Consider the following 22,690-nt stretch of genomic DNA (forward strand, 5'->3'; position numbering starts at 1 on the left):
GGGATGCCAGGCACCCTCCTTGCAGAGGTTGTGGTGCTCCCAAATACGTAACTTGCTTCTCCCTCTCCTTGCTTGCCCCTTCTCCAGCAAGTTCATAGTGCAAAGCCACTGCCAAAAGAACAGCCATTTCCTGTCTTGAAGAGGAAATGATGGCACAGGCAAGGGTTTCCAGGTGCTGGGCTGGGGCAGCTGCACGCTGTGGGTGGAGACCTTCCTGAGGATGGGGATGGGTCAGGGAAGCTGCAGTGTGGAGCAGACGACCTCTTGGGAGTGTTTCCCTCCTTTGTCTTACCCAGAGACCCTTGGTGGGGGTGGGAGCATGAGAGGGACTTGGGGCAGAAGCAGAGGTAGCAGGCGGGGCTAAGCTCTTTCTGCAGCCACTTCCATCAGTGAGTGTCACTGTTGATCAACCCTGTCCTCAGCACCTGCTGGGGTCCTCAGAGGCAGGGGAAGCTCCTGAGAGGTTCCAGGAGAGCAGGTGAAAAGCAAACTCCCAGTCCTCCGTTCGTCGCTTCTGCATGTCAAATCTTCACCTGCCCCTGCCGCCCCACCCTGCAGGCCAGCTCAGACGCCACCCCAGAAATTGCCAAACATCATCAGCTGTCTAGTCAGGGTTCACTGATCATAAGGGACTTAGACTGACCAAGGCCACGTCAAATAGTAACAGTCAGAATTACATTTACTGGTACTTAACTATGTACCAAGCACAGTTCTTAGCATTAGACATGTATTGACTCATTTAATCCTCACAGCCACCCTACAAATTGGTTACTATTATTTCCCTCATTTTACATATAAGAAAATCAGGCACAGAGAGGTTAGGTATGTAACTTGCTCCCTGTTGCACTTCTGGCAACATAAACTCTCTGATGTGAGAACAAGCAGGAAATTAAATCTGGCCAGAAAACGGAGACGGGAAGTCAGGAGCTGAGTCTGACTCAGGCTCTCAGTCTTCTCTATCTCTGCCTCTGTCCTGCTTATGTCTGGCCCAACACACATCCCAACCCCTGGACCACAGGGTCTTCCAGTTCAGGAGTCCACCATCTCCTAACTTATCTCTAATCCATGGACTGGCGAGGCTGGTTGGAGAGTCAGCCAGCGTTGTGCTGGTAAACGTTTAGCAATTGGCTCTTCCAAGGACAAGAAAGCCCCCATGTGTAGCCTTTGCCAGTTTCTGTTGTACGAATCCCACCAGCGCTGATTTCAAACACATTCACTGAATGTGGAGTTAGGAAGAGGTATGCCCAGTCCACTCTCCTGAACCAGGACTGCCAGTACACACCACTGGTGCCACTGGTAGCGCTGGTCTAGGGCTCCGGTGGCGGAGTCAGGTGTCCATCGCTGGCCAATCGGTTGTGGCTGGGGCCGGGTCATGTGACACAAACATGGCCACCGGGCCCCACCCCCTCCCTGCATAACAGGCTATGGCAGGTGGATTTCAGAGAAGGCAATGAGGCCTGTGAAGTTACCCAAAACATGTACCTGGCTACTCCACACCGATTTCCCCTGCCCAGTGTTAACCCGTCTGGTTTCCTCTTGGGGAGATGTACTGCAGATTGGAGTTTCACCCTCTGCTCCGGGCTCAGAGCGCGGGCTCCAGGTCTGAGCCAATCAAGTACAGGCCTTCTGGTCACAGTGACTGGTTCGAGGATGTCATGTAACCCAGTCCCAATCACATCGCCTTTATGGAAGACCCAATTAGACTTGTTCCTGGGGCTTCTGGGAGAAAGACACAGGCTTGACTGCTGGAAATCTGGGGTCTGTGAGGTTGGAGCTGCTGACCCCACAGGAGCCCGAGGATGAAACCAGCTCTGAGAACACAGCCAGGTGGAGAGCTGGAGACACCACTGACCCCTGAGGCTGGCCTGGCACCTGCACTGTCCTGTCATGTAAGACAATAAATCCTTGTTTGGGCTGGGCTTTCTATCACTTGCAAGGCCTGCGAGGGCTCAGAGTGAATGCCTGAAGGTGAGCTCCATGGTGACCCTTGGGAGAATCACTTCTGTTTCTCTAAGGCTGCCTGGCAGAGGACCAGCCTTGATAAACTTTGGGGGATTAATTCCTGCATTTCCCTCTCAGGCAATCAAAACTGACCCACATGGGGAAAGTGTATGTGAAGGGGTCTTCTTGGTTCTCTCAATCACTAGAATTGCTTCCACAAGTCAGGGGGCACTCATAATGGACCCCCAAGGTGGGCAGGGTAATGGGATGTGGCCGCCCTTCTGGGAGCCGGGGCTGTGAACCTCACTGGTGAACCCCATACGTCCAAAAAAGGCTTCATTCAGAATGAGACACACCTGGGTGAAACTTGAGTCCTGCCACTGAATTCAAGCATGATCCTCAGCAAAAAAAACCCCTCTCGGTTTGCTGCCCCCTCACAGGGGGCTTAGGGTAACCAACACCAAGCACTCGGCTTAGCAGCTGGGGTGAGGCCAGCCCACAGTAAGGCGCCATTTCCCTTCTTCCCCAAGTCTGGGGGGGCGGGGGAGGGGAGAGGAGCAATGGAAAGGTGCCCCCCAGCCCCGCCCTCGCACAGAGCACGCCAGACACCACCGCCACCCAGGTGCGGGTACAGTTTATTCTTCACAACAGAGAAATACAAAGAGCAGAGGGTTTGGAATTCCTTTGTTTCTTGCCCCGTTTAGTGTCTTCCCCCACATTCGATTTTCATTTTGCTCCCCACCCCTTTTCTTAAATATAATGCAAACTTGTTTCCTGAAGCACTGAGGGGCACCTGCCCTCACCTCCCTGCCACCAATGCAGACTGAGAAGCCAACAGACTGTTTTCTCTTTTTTAATAAGGTAACTAGTTCTAAATATGGTGGCCTGGAGGTCCCATAGAAAAAAGCAAATGGGGGTGTTAACAGTATGTATAACAGCGTATTTACAGGGTAGTAACATGCGGACAAAAAGCTACAATACTGAGTTATCAGACGACGCAAGTCAAACAAAGGGGTGGGGGTGGGGGCAGAGAACCCCATGGGAAAAAAAAACCCCAGGAAACGTTAAACTGGTAAATCAATGGCGAGTTAAGGCTTAAAAAGTGTATAAAAATAACACAGTTAATATTCAAAACGGAACTCCAGATACAGAATATATAGATGAGTTTCTGTCTAGTTTTTTTTTTTTTTTCCCGGGGGATGAAGGGGGGCTTCTCCGGGCTCTGTACATAGTTCCTATATACACGGACACGCATGGCTTTCAGATTGGGGTGTGTCTGTGGGGGCTGAGGGCAGGGTCTGCTCCTGGGACCCTCCTCCCCGAGGATCCCTTCCCTGCTGAGGGGCCTAGGGCCTGGACTGGGGATTCACCCTCCATGACAGGGAAGACAAATAACCCCTCCCTGGGCACGGCCCCATCTGGAGGAAATTCTGGAGGGGGGGTGGTCCTAAGCCCAGGCCCACTCCCTCCCCACCCCCCTGCCCACAGTCTGGGATGGTGGGAGAGGTAGCCAATAGGTTTCCTGGCCAGCACCGAGGTAGACTGGGGTGGTCTTCAGGGCAGGGGAGGGCCAGGTCTTACCCAGCCCACCCTGACCCCATTTCCCTGGGCCTGCGCCCAGCCCAGCCCAACGCTGCACCCTTTGGTCCTGCGGATCTCCCGGCCCCTCTCTCATTTTGCCTCCTGAAGCCTGGGCAGCCTTGGGAGCTGCTGCATCCCTCTGCTCAGTAATGCTCAGGGCGTAGCTCGAGAGGTGTGAGCTGGGCACCTAGGGGTGAATGGCTCACTCCAGCTGCCTCCTGTCCCCTCCCACCTGGGGGGTCCCCTTTGCAGTCCAGAAACCCAGGCCTGAGCCTTCCCTCAAGACCTGAGGCTGTGGCAAGAGAAGGTCCCACGCTGCCCTCTTGTTCTCTGTGTCCATCTGTCCGATTCTTTTAATTTCTCGGTCTTAGCAGCACCAACTTCTTGGCCAATAAATATCTTTTTTGTTATTTCCAAAACAAACTTAAAAAAAAAAAAAAACAGTGAAGCAAGTGGAGGGTGGGGAACAAAAAGAAACCCAACAGAGAGGTTCAAAGTGCTCTGAGATCGTCTTTGGATGCCACCAAAACAGTCCAGAATCTTGCAGTTGGCCTGGCCGCCCCCGGAGCTGGACCGGGCAGGGCTTCTGCAGCCCAGGCTTTCTGGAAGGTCAGGAAGGTCATGAGAGAGCTCGGCTGTTCCTGGAGGGCCCCTGGAGGAAGTTGGGGCCTGGTGCTGCCTGGGTCTGTGTCTGCCAGTGGGCAGGGTGGGGCGGCGCCTTGGGTCGGCTCAGATGAGGGAAATTCGCACCGGGATGCCGGGGGACTCCGTCCTCTGGGGCGAGTGGTGGCTCACCAGGTGCTCCACCACCGTGTGTTTGGACATGTGCTTCATCAGGTAGGTCTCCTGTGGGCAGGGGTGAGATTCAGACATAAAACCAACCAACCATTGGCAAGAGATGCAGGGAGGCTGCAGTTCCCACAAGTGGCCACTGGAGGGCTCCTCGGTAGGTGGGCCAGCCCGTGGTGAGCAGCCCGGGCTCTGGGGCGTCAGATGGGCACTGGGCATTAGTCCTAGTGGTGCAGCATCGCCACCAGTGGTGGACGCTGGTTCATCCCCAGACTCTGCGCCCACAGCATGCTAGCTGGAGAGCCGGCAGGCACCGGGCTCAACCCTCAGCCGTGCCCACCTACACTTCCCCAGGGCCAGGCCAACAGGCTGTAGTGGGGTATGCGGGCTGAACCTCAGCCTGCCGCGGGGATGGAGCATGGCTGCCCCCTTCTGGTTGGTGCTCCAGGGAGGGAGAAGCAGGAGGCCTTGGTCTGAGCTGGGTTCTGCCATCCCCCAGCTCATCTCCTACGTCCAAGCCTCTTTCCTCCTCTTGAAGGCACAACCTCAAAGGGTTGCTGCGGTGGACAGAGCTCCCAGCACGCAGTATGGGCTGAGGGGACTACTCCCTCCCCGGTCTCTACGCTGCATTCAGGGTGGTGGTGGGAGCGCCGGCCACTGCAGCGAACCTCCCCCCCCCACCCCACCCCCACTTGATCCTCCCTGGGGAAGAAGCAGGACTGGTGACTTGCAGAAGCATAAACTGGGCATGCTCGGCTGGTCCCTTGAGTGCCCCCACAAGCTCTGCTAAGTCTGACCTGAGGCACCCACAACTGGGTGGGCGCGGTGACCCAAAGGCTCACGTGCAGGCCCAGAGGCCCCCACGCTCAGCTGGGAGGAGGTGGGGCACCTGGTGAGCCACCCCTCTCCCCCCAGGACATAGTCCCCGGGTCTCAAATGTCACTTTGCTCAGAATCTGGGAGAGGAAGCCGTCAAATGCGGCGGCAACACGCTGTCGAACACCAGCAGAGGGAAGTGATCAGCAATGCCCGAACGAGGAAACTTCTCTTCAATGAATGCACCGCAAAGGGAAAAAAGGCCCGGGCGGGGGGACGGGGTGGGGACCAACAGATCAAGAGACAGACGGATTGGGTGCACTGTAGGGGTCTTATTTGGGTCTTGATTACAAAATCAAATTGTAAGTAAATAAAATTCCGGCCTTCCAGAGACAAAAATGTGAACGCAGACTGGGTATTTGATGCTATCAAGGACTTATGGTGCATTGTAAAGATATTGTGCATATGTTCAAAAAGAGGAGTCCTTGTGTTTAGAGACACAGTGAACGTTGTCAGATGAAACAATATAATGTCTATTTTACTTCAAAAAATAGGGATATGGATGAGGCAAGACTGGTTGATGGTTCTAGAGGCGAATGGGAACAGGAGGGTTCACTATTCTAAAATGTTTCTTTTATGTATTAAAGTAGTTTAAAATTCAATCCATTAAACTGTTTTGGTTGGTTGTTTTTTTTTTTTTTTTTTAATGTATGTTGGGGCATCTGGCTGGCTCAGTCAGTGAAGCCTGTGACTCTTGATCTCGGGGTCATAAGTTCAAGCCCACAGTGGGCATGGAGCCTACTTTTAAAAAAAGATACGTCAGCTTACTTTAATTAAAAACAAAAATAAATTAAAAATAAAGGTAACTGTTTTTGTTCAAGAGAGTCCAGTTCAGTCCCAGTTCAGGGTAGGGCCACAGGTCAGGTGAGCTGGGACGCCCCCGGCCTCCAGAGTTCAGACAGACTCCATCTAGAACTACAGCCATGAACGCCGGGGGCCCGTCCCCTAGGAGCAGGTGTGAGGAGGCGGACGTCGAGAACTTGAGGCCAACACCAGCCGAACGTCAGCCAGCTGAGTGGGGCTCCTGGGTGTCTGTGGTGCCCCACCTCGCCCCTTGGGGCCCTTTCCCTGCAGGTTCTGCCCTCTGTCTTTCACCTCTCCTCTGCCCTTTGAACTCCAGGGAAGGACAGTGTGCCGAACCCAGCACTCAGCAAAATAGAGGCCTGGCTGGCGCCCGACATGCCGCTGACCACCCCACGTGCCCCCTCCAGTCAGCGACCTTTCAAAAATACCCTCCTAGACAGTCCCCTCCCTGCAATGGCTTCCCACTCCACCTAGCAAATATCCGAACTCCCTAACAGGGCCCCACAGCCCCGTGTGACCTAATTTTCTTTCAGTTCCTGGAGCACGCCATGTTTGTTCCACCTCAGGGTGTCTGCATTCACCGTCCCCCGCTCGGGAGGTTCTCACCCTCCTTACCCTGCAAGGCTCCATTGAAATGTTACCCCTCAGTTGGCTCACCACCCGAGACCTGTGTCCCCTTCCCAAATCCATTCCAGCCTCCCTGCTGCTTCACCAGTCTATGGTCCTTCAGGCCTGTGGTTCTCAGTCAGAGGACATGTGGCAACATCTGGAGGCATTTTGGGTTGTCAGAGCCCGGGAGGGGGGTCGCTAGTGAGCAGGGGCCAAGGATGTCGTAACATCCTACAAGGCACCGGACAGCCCCCCAGCGAAAAGGCCCCCCGCCCACATGTTACCACGCGCTGAGGCTGACTAACCTCCTCAGAACAACTACCACGATTTGTCATTCCATGTTTATTCGGTGGTTACTTGTTTAATATCTGTCTCTAGCCATAGAATCCAGCCTCCCTGGGGGCAAAGAATGTGTCTGCCGGATTCATCCTAATGGCCAAGCGCCTGGCACAAGGGTTCAGTAAACACCGAGTGAATAAATAACGGTGTTAGCGGACGTCTGTTAGGCACTGACTGTGCCAGTCAGCAGCCCTGCGAGGTAAGAACTGTTAGCGCGCCCGTTTTACAGATAAGGACATTGAGGCTCAGAGATCTGTGTGGGTTTACCTGGGGCTCTGTTAACCAGGATATTCCACTCACTGAACACATACACCCAAGTGACTTGCCAGGCCCCCTCTTGTGGGTGCTGAAAGGCCTCTGCTTGGGGAAATTCCCACCCAGGACAGGGGGCTGGATGAGATGACCTTTCCCCCTACTGTTCAGGCCTTTCGGAGGTGAGCCAGCTCTGGGCCGAGTCACTGTGCCCCCTTGTGGCCAAGATGGGGGTTGCAGCTTCCCCAGTGCAGAGGCCGCTCTGCCTCCCTGGCTCTGGAAAGGGCGGGGGCACTGCCTTGAGTGTTCGAGGGCCTGGAGGAAACCACGCCTGGGAAAGCCAGGCTAAAGGCCGCCAGGAGGCTGGGAGCTCGGCCCAGGGCAGCCAAAAACAGAACTGGGAATCCGAAGCCCTGGCTTGGCCACTCGTCGTGATCTTGCGGAGTCACTTCCCCTCTCTGGGCCTCAGTCTCCTTGTCTGGAGAGTGGGGAGACTCAATACAGATCTGATGAGGCTGAGGCCCAGGCTGAGGCCCGGGAGAGGAAGAAGCTCCGCAGGGCCCCAGGCACTCACCGAGGTGTAGGCCCGCCCGCACATGCTGCAGCAGTAGGCCTTGGCGTGCTTGATGGCGTGGGCCGACAGGTGGATCTGCAGGGAGGCGGAGTCCGAGTAGGCCCGGTAGCAGTTGGGACACTTGTAGGGCTTGTCCTTGTTGTGCTGGCGCTGGTGAGACTGTGGGGAGCACAGCAGGGGTCAGGAGCCTGGTGGGGCTCCCCCAACCCCACCCCCTTCTTCGCTCCCTCTGCAGGGGGCGGGCAGCCTTGCACCAGGCAGGCAAGAGGCAGGCAGGCAGGCACTCACCTGGAGGTTGGAGAGCTGAGTGAAAGCCTTTTCGCAGCCAGGATGTGGGCACTTGTAGGGTCTGTCGCCTGTGTGGATTCTGCAATGGCAGCTCAGTGAGGCAGAGTCCCTGACACCCCCTGGCCAGCTCCAGCCCCCAAGGCCTTGGATGGCCTGCACCATATATCCGGCTCCCAAGCCTCCCAGGCCCCGCTCCCCACACTCCCCAGAGCACTAGGCAAGAGCTGCTGCTTCTCCTTCCTTCTCTGGTCTCCCAGTCTGCCAGTCCGTGACCAGAGCCTTCCTGCTCCTCACGGGTCCCTGCTGAACCCAACCCCCCAGAGCACCCACCCAGACACACGGCCCAACCCTCCAGCTGAACAGCAGCGGCTTGCTCTGGCTGCACTCTGCCCCTTTCTTCTTCAAAACCCGCCTGCAGACCACCGTTGAAAAAAACACGGATCCACCGTTTGCAAGGAACTTCCCTGTCCACCCTGCCTCTTTCCCTCAGAACCAAGCTTCTCTCTGACTGCCCCCCAGTTTCTGTCTCCTGCCCTGTCCCCACATCAGAGACATGTCTGTGATGGCGACCTGGTCACCCCAGCCACTGAGAGAATGCAGGACAGGGAGGCCCTGCAGTTCAGCCCCTCTGTCCCCTCCCATTCCTGGGTTCTCATCCTGGCTCCAACACCTACCAGCTCGGTGACCTTGGGGAAAAAAAATTCCTGAGCCTCAGTTTGCTCATCTGCAAAATGGGCATAAAAATATGCCCTCCCTTCACTTTGTGCAGATTACGTTCGACCATGCATGCTAAGGGGCTTCGCCCAGTGTTGGCACAAAGTCGGCGCTCAGGAAACTATTTATTCCACGGGGCACCCGTGTGCCAGGCACCACGCTTGGTACTTGGAATGAACAAAACAGACAAAAACCACTGCCTCGTGGGAACAAACAACAAACATGAGCTAATAAGTAAGTAAATTCCACGTAGAATGTAATAAGTGCTGTGAGAAGAAAATAAATTAGGCGGAGGGAGCAGGAATGCCCCAGGGTGTGTGTGTGTGTGTGTGTGTGTGTGTGTGTGTGTGTGTGTGTGTGTGAGATTTTAAACAGGGTGGTCAGGGCGCGCCTCCCGGGGAGGGTGACTCCAGAGTGACGACTTCAGGGCAGATGGCTGTGTTTCCTGTTCCAGTCCGTGGTGCTGCTCGTGCTTGTCTGACAGGCCAGGTGAGGACGCAGGTGGGCCCAGACGAGTTGTCCCACACACACTTGGGAGCCCTGTCCTCCACGCGAGCCCCCCGCCATCAGCCTGCGCTTGTCTGCCATCATCGGTTCTGCAAATGCTCTCTGGCAAGCAGGTGCGCAGCCGAAGCTGGCTGGCCGGAACCTTGCTGGCCTCCTTTGCCACCGAACATCAGGTGGACGGAGAACCCGGCCCTGGCCGCTCGGTGCCGGTTCCTTCCCCTAATGCCCCAGGTCACCTGGCTGACTGGGCTGTTCTGTCTGTAAACACACTGGTCAAATCCACTAAGGTCCCTGTCGCAGCAGGCCCCATGCCGGACAGGCTGGAATAAAGAATCCTCCCTGCCATCGCTAAGTCATTGGCTGCCTGCTACGAACACAGATGGAGTCCAGATTCCTTAGGGTGTCGTTCAACGCCCTTCACCATGTGCTCTGGCTTCCCCTCCCCGCTCCTCTGCACCCTCCATCCTGGTCGGAGATTCATTTCTCATCAGGAACCTTGTCTGACTGATGATTCTGCCCGCCACACCTGTGCCCCGCTGCACCCTCGGCAGGGGAGGCCGCCCCTCCTGTCTCTACGAGACCGGGACCCGAGGGCAAGCACAGGGCCCGGGCTCAGGTGCAAGGCCTGGGCCCACCCCACAGGCTGCACCGAGACTTGCCAAGTGGAGCTGGGCTGGCCTGGTGTTGAGAACCCATATTCTACCTGCGTATTTCGGGGTGTCACATGTTTGGGGACACCATCCCAGCTACGGCATCCTGTCTCTACAACAGAAGGACCTTAACGCCCATCTGGACTGACTCCACCTGATGCCACAACCCCTCCATTTCATCCCATCCTCATTCCCCTCCAGGGCTGGGGAATTCATTCAGCTAGGATCGGGTGGCAGAGGAGACTAAGGGACCCCAGGACATGCATTGGTTTTGTTTTAACTCCCCCCCCAATACCCACTCCAGAGTCCTCACCGCCCACTGGGCCTCTCCCCTGACCTCAGCCTCCATCCCCGCTGGCCTTCCTCTGGTTCCACTAGATCCCAAGCTCTCTCCCTTTACCCAGGCCATCCCCTCTTCCAGGCAGCTAACACCTGGCAAAAACCCACACTCCTGTTCTCAGCATAAAAGCCCTTGATTGGGTAGCCTTTCCTGACCCCCCAGACCCGGCCTGGCCCCTGCAGTCCACCTTCCACCCCCCCAAGTATAGGGATTTTGTCCCCATCTAGTCACTGTTTCCTGGGACGACTCCTGAGAGCAGGTGCTCCCCTGGTCTCCTTCACCACCATCACCCCAGGGCCTGGCGCGGGCTCAGCCTTAAAGACAGGCCAGGCACATAGAGAGTCATGGACTGAATGAAGGAAAGAGAGTGTTCTCTCTGTGAGGTCAGTCACTGTCAACAGTAGTATAGTCAAGATAACCAACGCCATCCACACTGCACAAGTATCTGTTGACTGACTGACCGAGCACCCTCCAAAGGACTTTAGGTCCTTCCTCAGGGACCCAGCCAAGCACTCTTGAATGGGAAACCACCCTCCGGCCTCGTCCAGTCCAAGTGTCATGGCTGCCTGGCCTCCTCCCTGGACTCCCAGCCTCAGCCTCTCCCCTCCTGGCCTCTGTCACAGCAGTAGTGCAGGGATTTGACCTTGTCATGGCCCTGCCTGGCAACTGCCATGGTCCGTCCCTTTTCCAGGACAGAGTCCAAACCCTGTGCCCTGGCATTCAAGGCCTTGGTTTCTAAAGCCCCACCACCACCACCACTGCTCTCCCCAGCATCCTTCCAACTTCCCCGCAACGCACATGCAGACACAGCCCCCAGGAAGCCTCCGAGTCTTTGCTCATGCTGCTGTCCCGTCTCTAGGGAGGGCTACGGACCCTTCAACGCCCGACCCAGATGGCCCTCCCCCACCTCCCCTACGTACTTCAATCTTTCATGGAAGTTTCCACACCCACCAGCCTCCCAGGTCACAGTGGGGCTCCTCTGGGACAGAGCCTGCCTCTGACCACCGATCGGCCTTTGTGTGCCCCCCAGCACTGGGCTGGCTCCGAAGGGACTTTGGGGAGAGCCAGACGGGTAGATGGGGGCCCAGGCTGCATGCTCTCCCTGAAACAGCCCCAAAGCTCTTCAATCCCTGCACTGCACGTCAGGACCAAGCCCTCAATTCCCACATCAGAGTCCTATCTTTGCAGAACATCTTCTCAGTAGGGGAGCACCCAGCCCTGGCTCCCACAAGTGCGGTAAAGGGGAGCTCACGACGGGTCCCAGGCAGCACCGGGAAGCCGAGCTGAAATCGGGGCCCCTGGACTGCCCCAGCCCCACCCTGGGGTCCCAGAGACTCGCTCTGCAGTGTCCAGGGCTCCCCCCGCCCAGCCGAGCTTCTCCCGCAGCCTGACAGCCACAGCCCCTTCCTCTCTCCGAGACGCAGGCTCCTGGGGGGGTCTGGGCTCGAACCTCATTTCCACCTCCTCTTAGCTGAGTGACCTTGGACAAGTGACTCTGCCTCCCTGAGCCCAGTTTCCGCAGCCCGAAAACAGGGATAATAATAAGGATTGGAAGGACTGTAGGGATTCAGTGACTTATTCAAAGAGTGTTTCTAAAATATTTTCATAGTGATAGTTTTTTAATACACTCGGTTCTACTTAAGATAAACAATTTGTGAAAATCGACAAAGAATTTATTCAATGTTTACAGAAGATCATTGAAGATTCGTTAGTTCGTATTTGTTCTTTAATTTCGCAGGTAATAAAGGGCACCCTATAGTGACTGACCTCGGGCGCTGTGCTTTGTAAGTCACACGAGGGCAGGATCGAGGGCAGTTCGGGACAGTTAGCCTTCCCTGAGATGACCCCGTCCCCAGGGCATTTTTCAGACTCACTGTCTCTTATTTAGAAACACAAAGTCACGGTGTGGGCCGAATCGACGGCCACCTCGTATGGAGCCACCCTCCGCAGGGCCAGGCGCACAGGGCCTTTGACAAGGACGGGTGGTGGTTAGGAGTTTATTACCGCGACTGCCATCAGACTTGAGGAAACCAAAGGACACCTACCCGCGCCACCGGCATCGGTCCACACGTACACAACGTCACAGAGCCGAGAGAAGAAAAACAAACGCGAGAAACAGTTTGCGACCTGAATAAACATGCAAACCCAGCCACCTGAGCCTTGTCCTCTGCCTTCCTAACCCGCTCGCGACACGAGACCGTGACACTGCAGGTCTGGGCTAACTGCTGTCCTATGTGCGACACGTGCTGGGTTGGCACGACCTCCAGCCTCACTACGGAGTTCTGCTGACTCCTTTTTGAAATACACGTGGTATTTATGATTCACCGAGCCAACCCTGAACTCCGGACCTCTAGGACACTTAGCTCATCCCCTGCTTTTCTTTACTTGCTGTGTCCTTTCACAGAACGAGGTCCCCCCAGAATGCTCCAGCTCCTCTGAACCACATCACCCCCAAAATGCTCCCAGGCCCATCTTTCTCAACAACCAGAGTAATCTTGCTCAACCTGTTTCTATGTTTCTAAGTCCATCTCTGTTACGTGACCAGGGCTGGCTCAGCCCTGGACATGACCTTCTTTTATTCCCGTCGTTTCTGGCAGTCACCCTGGGATGATGGATTTGATTAGATGCCCTGACTGGTTCTCTAGGGAGGAGCAAAACGCAGGAGGGGGTCTCCGTGGAGCGGGAGGAAACCAAGGAACCTCGAATCTGGTTGCTTCTTTATGTTTGGCTTTTTTTGTTTGTTTGTCTAACGGATTCTGGGACTTGTGGGCATGTGGGACACCCACCTCTTTGTCACTGGGTTAGGACGCATTGGTTTAATTATGGGTGCCACTGTCTACTGACTCATAATTTGTCTCTAATGTTAATAGGACCCTCTTACGTTGCTTGTTTGGTTTCCCACCATTATGCACTCAAAGCACTCAAGAGGAAAAAAAATGCGTGTCCTCAGGAATAGAGAACAATCCCTGGATCAAGACATCAGCAAAATACCCTCCTTCACGGGCCTGTTAATTTTGTGTTGCTGTTTTGGTCATGGTCTTGATTACTATTTTAAAACAAAAGTTTACTTCTGAAAAAAACTAGGATTCTTTTTTTCTTAAGATTTTATTTATTCATGGGGCGCCTGGGTGGCACAGTGGTTAAGCGTCTGCCTTCGGCTCAGGGCGTGATCCTGGCGTTGTGGGATCGAGCCCCACATCAGGCTCCTCCGCTGGGAGCCTGCTTCTTCTTCTCCCACTCCCCCTGCTTGTGTTCCCTCTCTCGCTGGCTGTCTCTATCTCTGTCGAATAAATAAATAAAATATTAAAAAAAAAAAAGATTTTATTTATTCATGAGAGAGAGAGCACAAGCAGGGGGAGGAGCAGAGAGAGAAGCAGGCTCTCCGCGGAGCAGGGAGCCCAAGGCAGGACTCGATTCCCGGACCCTGGGATCATGACCTGAGCTGAAGGCAGACGCTTAACCGAATGAGCCACCTAGGAGCCCCAAAACTAGGATTCTTCATACTTATCACTACCTGCTACTGTGTTTATTTTCTACTAGACCGATGCTCAGAACTTGCCTAGGCTGTCCACTTTGTGCCCTTAGCCTTCTCAAATCCAGGCCCCACATCAGAATAATAAAGTTATCAAAGTATCTTTTACACCCAAACGCTCTCGGACTTTCTAGATGGTCACCAGGCAACACCAAAGATTTCCAGCTTTGCTTTATAAGAAGAGGGGTGCTCCGAATGATGGAATCTTTTGTATTTTCTATATTTCTAATTAGCAAACACTAGAGTGAGAGCTGTCCTACGAAGATGCAAGTGTAAGAACGCTGGCAAATCCAAAGAAGAGACACTCAGGAGCGTAGCTCACTCAGTTGTCCGTTGAGTGTCCAACTCTTGATTTTGGCTCAGGTCATGATCTTGGTCAAGGCTGTGAGACTGAGCCCCGTGCAGGCTCCATGCTGGGCGTGGAGTCTGTTTGGGATTCTCTCTCTTCCTCTCCCTCTGCCCCTTCCCCACCCTCCTTCTCTTAAAAAAAAAAAAAAGAGAGAGAGGAGACACTCAATCTCCCTGTATTAATTGTATGTTTTAGGTGTACATATATATATAGAAAATGTATTACATATTTATCTTATATATAATACGTAATTTATACAAATACATAGCATATCATATAGAATTATATATGCTATATAATATAAATATATATACATATATACATATATATACATATGTATATACACATATATACATATATATATATATTTGTGCAGTTTTTTCTTTTTTAAAGATTTGTCAGAGAGAGAGAGAGAGAGCACACAAGCAGGGGGAGCAGCAGGTAGAGGGAGAAGCAGACTCCCCGCTGAGCAAGGATCCCTACGTGGGACTCGATCCCAGGACCCTGGGATCATGACCTGAGCCGAAGGCAGACGCTTCACCGACTGAGCCACCCAGGCATCCCAACTGGTGCACTTTTTTAAATGGAGACAAAAAAAACAGTAATTTATTTTCATGTACAATAAAAATCAAAAAGAAATGTTCTTGGGCGCCTGGGTAGCGCAGTCGTTAAAGCGTCTGCCTTCGGCTCAGGGCGTGATCCTGGCGATCCGGGATCGAGTCCCACATCGGGCTCCTCCGCTGGGAGCCTGCTTCTTCCTCTCCCACTCCCCCTGCTGTGTTCCCTCTCTCGCTGGCTGTCTCTCTGTCACATAAATAAATAAAATCTTTAAAAAAAAAAAAAAAAAAAAAGAAATGTTCTTAAAAAAGTTTTTTCTACATTTAACTACACTTATCAATGAGTGACAGTCCTAACACATGCTTTATGAGATAAAGAGCCCGAAGATGGGTCAATGCCCTTGCTGCCTAAAATATGTTCTTAATCTGAAAAATTGATCATGCATTCTACCTTAACAGAAGACTCCATTCTCTTCCATTCTGACATTGTTGATTGTTACAATCAATGCTTATTGTTACAATAAATGGACCGGTCATTCAGGCTCATCAACAGTTCCCCGTTCCACCTGCCTAAAGGCCTCTGCTTGAGGTCAGAAGTGGGGTCTTCCGACGGCATCAAGAGATTGTGGCCTCCGCAGAGCACTGCAGCACACGCACGTGGCTCTCTAGGCTCCCGGGAACAGATGAAGGGGCGCAGCCTTCATGACAGCATCACCTTGACAGACACTGCCTGAGGCCGAGGCAGGATCGAAGAGTCCGCCGTCCAGAAGCAGACAACTTGGCAAAGCAGACTAACTATCCACGATCAGCATAACAGGTGTTATGACCTCAAAACCAACGAAAGTGACTTAAGTGGGGTTCATTTCTATTCCTAAAGGGCATATGAGAAGACCCTTTTCTTCTTTGATCTACACCTCCAATCCTCAATTTAGGAGGCTATATTTGAACCGGGAATCAGATATTCCTTAAATGGTACCTCTCCAACTAACCCTTCAGAATTCTGGGGGAAATGTTCATAGCAGCATTGTCCACAATAGCTAAATTGTGGAAGGAGCCGAGATGCCCTTCCACAGATGACTGGATTAAGAAGTTGTGGTCCATATATACAATGGAATATTACTCAGCTATCAAAAAGAACAAATTCTCAACATTTGCAGCAACATGGACGGCACTGGAGGAGATAATGCTAAGTGAAATAAGTCAAGCAGAGAAAGACAACTATCATATGATTTCTCTCATCTATGGAACATAAGAATTAGGATGATCGGTAGGGGAAGAAAGGGATAAAGAAAGGGGGGGGTAAACAGAGGGGGGAATGAAGCATGAGAGACTATGGACTATGAGAAACAAACTGAGGGCCTCAGAGGGGAGGGGGGTGGGGGAATGGGATAGACCGGTGATGGGTAGTAAGGAGGGCACGTATTGCATGGGGCACTGGGTGTTATACGCAACTAATGAATCATCGAACTTTACATCAGAAACCGGGGATGTACTGTATGGTGACTAACATAATATAATAAAAAATCATTTTAAAAAAAAAGGTATTAATGGAGTATATCATGCTATTTTATAAGGAATGTCTGATGAATCAAACTTTTTAAGAATGCAATAGGCCAGCAGAGTGGGGAATAGAGAGAAGGGCAGCGCTAGGCCTTTGGATGAATAAAACATAAGCTATATGAAATCATACTTAAAGTACTGTGCAGAGGTCGATATACAGTAATTCTGATTTTTCTTACTTTAATATATGTGCATTGTAGAGTGATAAAAAAATAAAAATTAATACAAAAGAAAACAAAAAAAAGAATTCTGGGGGAGGAAGGAAACTATAAAGATTTAACACAGATATAAACTTATGAATTATCAAGGAAATTTTAAAATAATATCTCTATTGGGGCTCCTGGGTGGCTCAGTCAGTTGAACGTCCGACTCTTGATTTCGGCTCAGATCATGATCTCAGGGCTGTGGGATCGGACCCCGCGTCGGCTCGGCGCTCAGCCCGGAGTCTGCTTGTCTGCTTGAGGATTCTCTCTCTCTCCTCTGCCCCTCCCTGCCCCGCCTCCCCCCCACTCTCTCTCTCTCTAAAATAAATAAATACATCTTTAAAAAATAATAAAATAATAGTTTTATTGAAAACAGCATGTGACTGGCCCCACCTATAAAACTGCTCAGAACAATTGCCGACAGATATTCACCGTGCCTTCCCGGGATCATGTTCTCTTCATGGCCGTTCGTTTGGTAAATAGGGTCAGTAGAAATCTGTCCTCCTTCCCAACAGGATATAATTGGGTAAATCAAATTTGTAACCATGACCATGCCAGAAATGTCACATTTAAAGACAAATATCGGGGCGCCTGGGTGGCACAGCGGTTAAGCGTCTGCCTTCGGCTCAGGGCGTGATCCCGGAGTTATGGGATCGAGCCCCACATCAGGCTCCTCTGCTAGGAGCCTGCTTCTTCCTCTCCCACTCCCCCTGCTTGTGTTCCCTCTCTCGCTGGCTGTATCTATCTCTGTCGAATAAATAAATAAAATCTTTAAAAAAAATTAAAAAATAAAGACAAATGTCATTTAATTAGGCATGACAAGCCTGAGAGTGTAACACACGGACCGTCCTTCCCATGTGGGCATGTGGCCTCCCTGGGAACCTGCACTGGATCCGGCTCGTGGAAGCCCAGCCTTTAAGGTGACAGAAAAAGTTACTCCTGCCAGGCCGAAACACTAACAACCAGGGGGGTTCTGCAAAAGGAAGGGACCCTTACCATGACCGGCTGGAGAGGCACCGTCCGACAAGGCTGACCTGCATGGTTCGAGGTTTCTGATCTTAGATAATATCCTAAGAAATGTTTTCACACACAGAGATTAAGATGATGACCCAGGGGTTCTGCGAAGTCTCCTGACAGAGGTCAGGTCTGAAGCCCCAGCAGCATCGGCTCTGATCCTAACAGCCAAACAACCAGCAAGACTTCGGTTATTAATCACCACCTCAGGCCCGTGTCCAGAAAACTGGCCAAACTTAAAAAAAAAAAAAAAATCAAAGTAGTGACATGCATCAGAAAACTGCTGGAACTGGCTGTGGTCCAGCCTCACGCCTCGGGAGGCACAGGAGCGAGAGGACAGAGGCCTTGTCCTGCAGGCACTCTGCCACTGCTGTCTCACTGTCCGACGTACGCATGACGCCTCCGAGGCTGAGAACTAGACAAACAAGGCATTCTGCGCCCTCCGATAAAGCCTACAAAGACGATGGACATACCGGAGAAAACCACAACAGTAGTAACAATCAAGAAAAAACCCTAAAAGCAGAAACTAGGGTCTCTCTGTCTCGCATCAGTCCCCCAGAGAGAGAAAACTTGATCGCTTCCTGCGCGTTACAAGCTTCACGCCGAAACCACGTTACCCCTGACTTTCACAAAGTGGCACTGGCCAGCACACGGCGACACTCTCAGGCACGACCCTCGGCTGGGGCGGGGGGCTGCGTTTCTTCCCCTCTGAGGGGATAAACTGCAATCTTGGTAACCTTCGGTTTGTTTCTTTAAATACCTATGGTATTTTTATTTGGCGAGTGGCGAGTCAGCCTTCCTGATGTCTGCACTCCCCTGTAAAAACCTGTCTTTCCTTAAAGCATTGATACTCCCGAATCTCTCTTTCACACACTCCACTAGACCGTATGCCTATGAGGGCAGGGATTTTTGTCTGTTTTGTTCATGGCTGTGTTCCCAGCACCTAGAATCGTGCCTATCTTAGAGCAGAGGCTCTGTAAGTATTTGTTAAATGGATGAATCGTATGCCCTATAAAAGAGAGTTCTACTTACGCCACAAATGCCCAGATGCCTATATTACGTGCCACACGATGGGGATCTGGGAATGGAGGGGACCAAGCCCTTGCCTTCCAGAGCCCCCAGTATCTTCGGGGTGGTGGACAAGGAAGGCGGCACATACAAGACAGCCTGCCACTGCTCTGATGGGGATGCAAGGGGCCTGTTGGGGTCCCAGGAGGACTTCCTGGAGAAGCTGAATGGAGAGATGGCCAGGAGAGGGCCAGAGACACAGCATAAAGAGGGGGGAGGCTGTTTCAGGTAAGGAACACGGCAGATGAGAAGGGTGGGAAGGGTGACACAGTAGTGACAGCAGAGGCCAGTGAGGTCTATAAAGGTCATATCATCAAAGGCCTCAAATGCCAAGGAAAGGAGTTTGGTCTTGACCGTCAGGGCAGCGGGCCCCTGGAGAAGGTCGTTGCCCCTCCCCTACCAGGTCCACGCACCGGCGCAGGTGCCGAGCTGAGACCGGCTGCGGGGCAGCACCAGCAGGCCACTCACCTGGTGTGCTGCTGGAGGTGGGAGAGCTGTCGGAAGGACTTATCACAGTAGGAGCAGTGGTAGGGCTTGACGCCCAGGTGGATACGCAGGTGCTGGGCCAGGTAGGAGGCGTTGGCGAAGGACTTGGAGCAGTGCGGGCACTTGTGGGGCTTGGCCTCGGTGTGTGACTTGGAGTGAATCTGCATCTCAGACTTGGTGAAAAAGGTCAGCGGGCACACCTTACACCTGTGAGGCAAGAGGCACATTCGCACCTGGGAAGACCCCCGGCCCTCCGCCCGGAAGCGCGGAGGACCTCCCGCAACACACCGACCTCACACCCGACACACAGCTTTCTCGTGAGGAGCCGGGGGGGGGGGGGGGGCACAGGCCGCCTGGGGAAAGCCAGGGGGCGGGCTCCCAGCCTGGACACCCTCCAATCTGGAGAGAGGCAAAGGCTCTTCCATGGGGCGGTGGGGGGGGGGCATTCACAGCCACAGGGGAGCGCTTTACACTTCCCAGGGGAGAGAGGCCTGGCAATCCCGGGGAGGGGAGGTGTGCCCGGGGCCACAGCCCGTAACACTCAGAGTAAGATGTTCTCCTCCTGGCCACATGTCAGAAGCATCTGGGGGCTTTTAAAGAGGGCTGACTGGCCCTCTGCATGTCCCCCCACCCCCACCCCAACAAATTAAATCAGAATTTCTGGAGGTACGGTCCTGGGCCTGGCATTTTCTGAGCGCTCCCCAGAGGATTCTAACTTGAGGGCTGAGAACACTGCTTGAAGGGAGGACGAACGGACTCCCCTGGCTCCAGGCTCTGGTGAGGTAGGCCCCCAGCAGCCCTGCATCAGCGTGGGAGGACAGCCCCAGCCCACCTGCGAAGGGGCTGTGGGTGGGGCTTGTCAGGAGAACCCCGCTCCTCCGGACCTGGCACCCACCCTCAGCCCCTGCGGTCCCTCTTTCCCGCCCCAGCTGCTGGGCTCCTAGGGCAGCCCTTGATGCGAGCCTCTGGCTCAAGCCCACGTGGACCCCCTCCCGCCAAGACCCCCACCTGTATGTCTTGCCCTCCTTGGCAGTCTCGCCTGAGGCCAGGATGGGGTAGGGGACTACGAGGACAGGCGGCCCCCCTGGGTTCTCCGCCTTGATCTTTTTGCGGCCGCGCTCGGACTTGGGGGGGCCAAGCAGGCCGTGGCCCTGGATTGTCTTGATGGAGTCCAGGAGGGGGGGGCTGGTGATCCCTGAGATGAGGGTGGGGGACGAGGCGATGAGGCGGCTCTGGCTGGTGGTGGTGGGTGTGGACGGGGTGCTGGTACCCGTGCCCGCGTTTGACTCGGACGTGCTCACAGCCGGGGTCCGGGAGGAGAGCCCCAGACCTGTGGAAGACACGGGGGGGGGGCAGCTGCAGAGGCCTTTCCAAGCCTCCCCTTCCCTTCGTAAATTACCCAGGGTGACTACATGAGAGCCCGTGTATGTGTAAGAGGCCTGACACACCGAAGGACTAAATTGGATTGGTAACAGAGGTACTTTGGAAATACTTCAAACCACAGGGAAAAAAACAAAAAGATGTTCACTACTATGTTATTTGCAACAGCAAAAAACTGAAACATGCAACACTAGGGAAGGGGTCAATGCCTTGTGATCAGTTTTCTCTACCGAACATTAACTGTCCGTTAAAAAATTATGTTTGTAAAACAACACACACACACGAAACAAAAACAGCGTATGTATGCACAGAAAAAGTAAGTAGGAGAGGGAGATGGACCAAAAGTCATGTGGATAGTACAAGTGGGAGTAATTTTTTTTTTAAGTTTTTTGGCTTAACTGTACTTTGATTCTTTGACAATGAACTTTTTTTAAAAACTTCTGTAATACAGGGGCGCCTGGCTGGCTCAGTCAGAGAAGCAAAGTTTGACTCTTGATCTCAGGGTTGTGGGTTCAAGCCCCACATTGGGTGCAGAGTTTGCTTATTTAAAAAAAAAAAAAAGCTTTTGGGGCGCCTGGGTAGCGCAGTCGTTAAGCGTCTGCCTTCGGCTCAGGGCGTGATCCCGGCGTTTCGGGATCGAGTCCCACATCGGGCTCCTCCGCTGGGAGCCTGCTTCTTCCTTTCCCACTCCCCTGCTGTGTTCCCTCTCTCACTGGCTGTCTCTCTGTCACATAAATAAATAAAATCTTAAAAAAATAAATAAAAATAAAAAAAATAAAATAAAATAAAATAAAGCTTTTATCCTCCTTTCTGATGGCTGAGTAATATTCCACTGCATATGTTGGCCCGGTGACGGGTATTAGGAGGGCACGTACTGCATGGAGCACTGGGTGTTATACGCAAACAATGAACCATGGAACACGACATCAAAAACTAATGATGCACTGTATGGTGACTAACATAACGTAATAAATATACATATATATATACATATATATGTGCACATATATATATAAAAGCTTTTTAAAAAGGGAAAAGGAAAAAAAATAAACTAAACTTTTGTAATAAAAGCCATTCTTTTAAAAACGAGGGGACCTAGAAACATTTACAGTATCAGGTGAAGCAGACAAAAAGATGAAAACGGTATCTTTCATGTGACTAACACAATGCTTCTTTTGAAAAGAAACCAAAAGTCTATCCATCGAGAAAGGTAAGATCCAGAGACGGACAAGCGTTCATGTCACCTGCTGCCGGTGGGAGTACGCATTTATCACCCTCAAGGGAGGGCTGATGGGCACAAGCCGTTAATATGTCACACGTACGTAACTGCTCAGGAAGCAACGGGACTTCTAGAAATTGCCCATAAAGAAATATTTGCACACGAGCACAAAGATCTGAGTAGATGGACCTTCTACGTGACCACACTGGACACCACCCGTTTGTCCTCGGCAGGGGCTGTGTCAAGAGATGTAGTCTGTCCTCACTACGAAGGACTGAGCAGTCACAAAAACAGGAAAGATGCCGAGCGGTGGTGGAGAGAGAACCCAAAAGTGCTGTTGTCAGGTGAAAAAGCAAATCGTAGACAGTGTGCACCCATCTATTTAAAAAAAACACACACCTAAGCTTCCTATGTAGGGAACAGACAATACAGATGTGTGTGTTAATACACAGAAATAGATCTGAGAAGACACACCCCACTAAATTTGTGTATAAATTGTGGCTCGCACTAGGGAGCAAGAATTTTCTGGTAAAAGGAGATTTTCATACTTCGTCTATCTGCTTCTATATTATTTGAATTTTTTACCTGGTGAATTCATCCACTTTTTATATCTGTGATTAAAGGATAAAACAAAATAAATTATAGAGGAAACATATGGAAATGCTAACAGTAGTAGGACTAGGGCTAATTTTTTCTCTTCAGCTTGTCTGCAATTTCTACATTTTCTATAAGGACTATGAATTACCCTTATAATTAAAAAAAAGCATTAAATATGCTTATGATAGAACGGTGAGTAGGAAAAGCGAGTTGAAGTCATGGACATAGCCTCACTACAAGCTCAGCAAAACACACACGCATATTAAAAAATAAACAGAAAAGATGGAAAAGGAAGGAAATGAACCAAAAGGCTCTCCTAAGCTGCTGGGTTAGGAGCTGGGGATTATGAGTGGGTTTTTTTCCTTAGTTTCTCTTTTTTCCAAATTTCCCTTAATATGCTTATATTACTTTTTAATATTACTTTTATAATGAAAAAATAAATTTAATAAAATCATAATAAGG

General features: G+C 52.1%; 1 protein-coding gene across 5 annotated transcripts in view; it reads right to left on the reverse strand.

Annotated features, from left to right (window-relative positions):
• Positions 1 to 2,559: 2,559 nt before the first annotated feature.
• ZNF362 (zinc finger protein 362) overlaps positions 2,560 to 22,690 on the reverse strand; it is a 40,665-nt gene continuing 20,534 nt past the window's right edge. For all 5 annotated transcript variants that reach the window (XM_045782161.2, XM_087858615.1, XM_087858614.1 and 2 more), the window contains 5 exons: positions 20,041 to 20,362; positions 19,015 to 19,239; positions 8,053 to 8,131; positions 7,765 to 7,923; positions 2,560 to 4,368 (listed from right to left, as the gene is read on the reverse strand). In XM_045782161.2, coding sequence (XP_045638117.1) covers positions 4,252 to 4,368; positions 7,765 to 7,923; positions 8,053 to 8,131; positions 19,015 to 19,239; positions 20,041 to 20,362 — 902 coding nt within the window. In that variant the 3' untranslated portion in view covers positions 2,560 to 4,251. The remainder of the gene's footprint in view (positions 4,369 to 7,764; positions 7,924 to 8,052; positions 8,132 to 19,014; positions 19,240 to 20,040; positions 20,363 to 22,690) is intronic.

Source organism: Ursus americanus, chromosome 33 (genome assembly GCF_024610735.1).
Source record: "Ursus americanus isolate L20-20 chromosome 33, mUrsAme1.1.p, whole genome shotgun sequence".
Taxonomy (NCBI): domain Eukaryota; kingdom Metazoa; phylum Chordata; class Mammalia; order Carnivora; family Ursidae; genus Ursus; species Ursus americanus.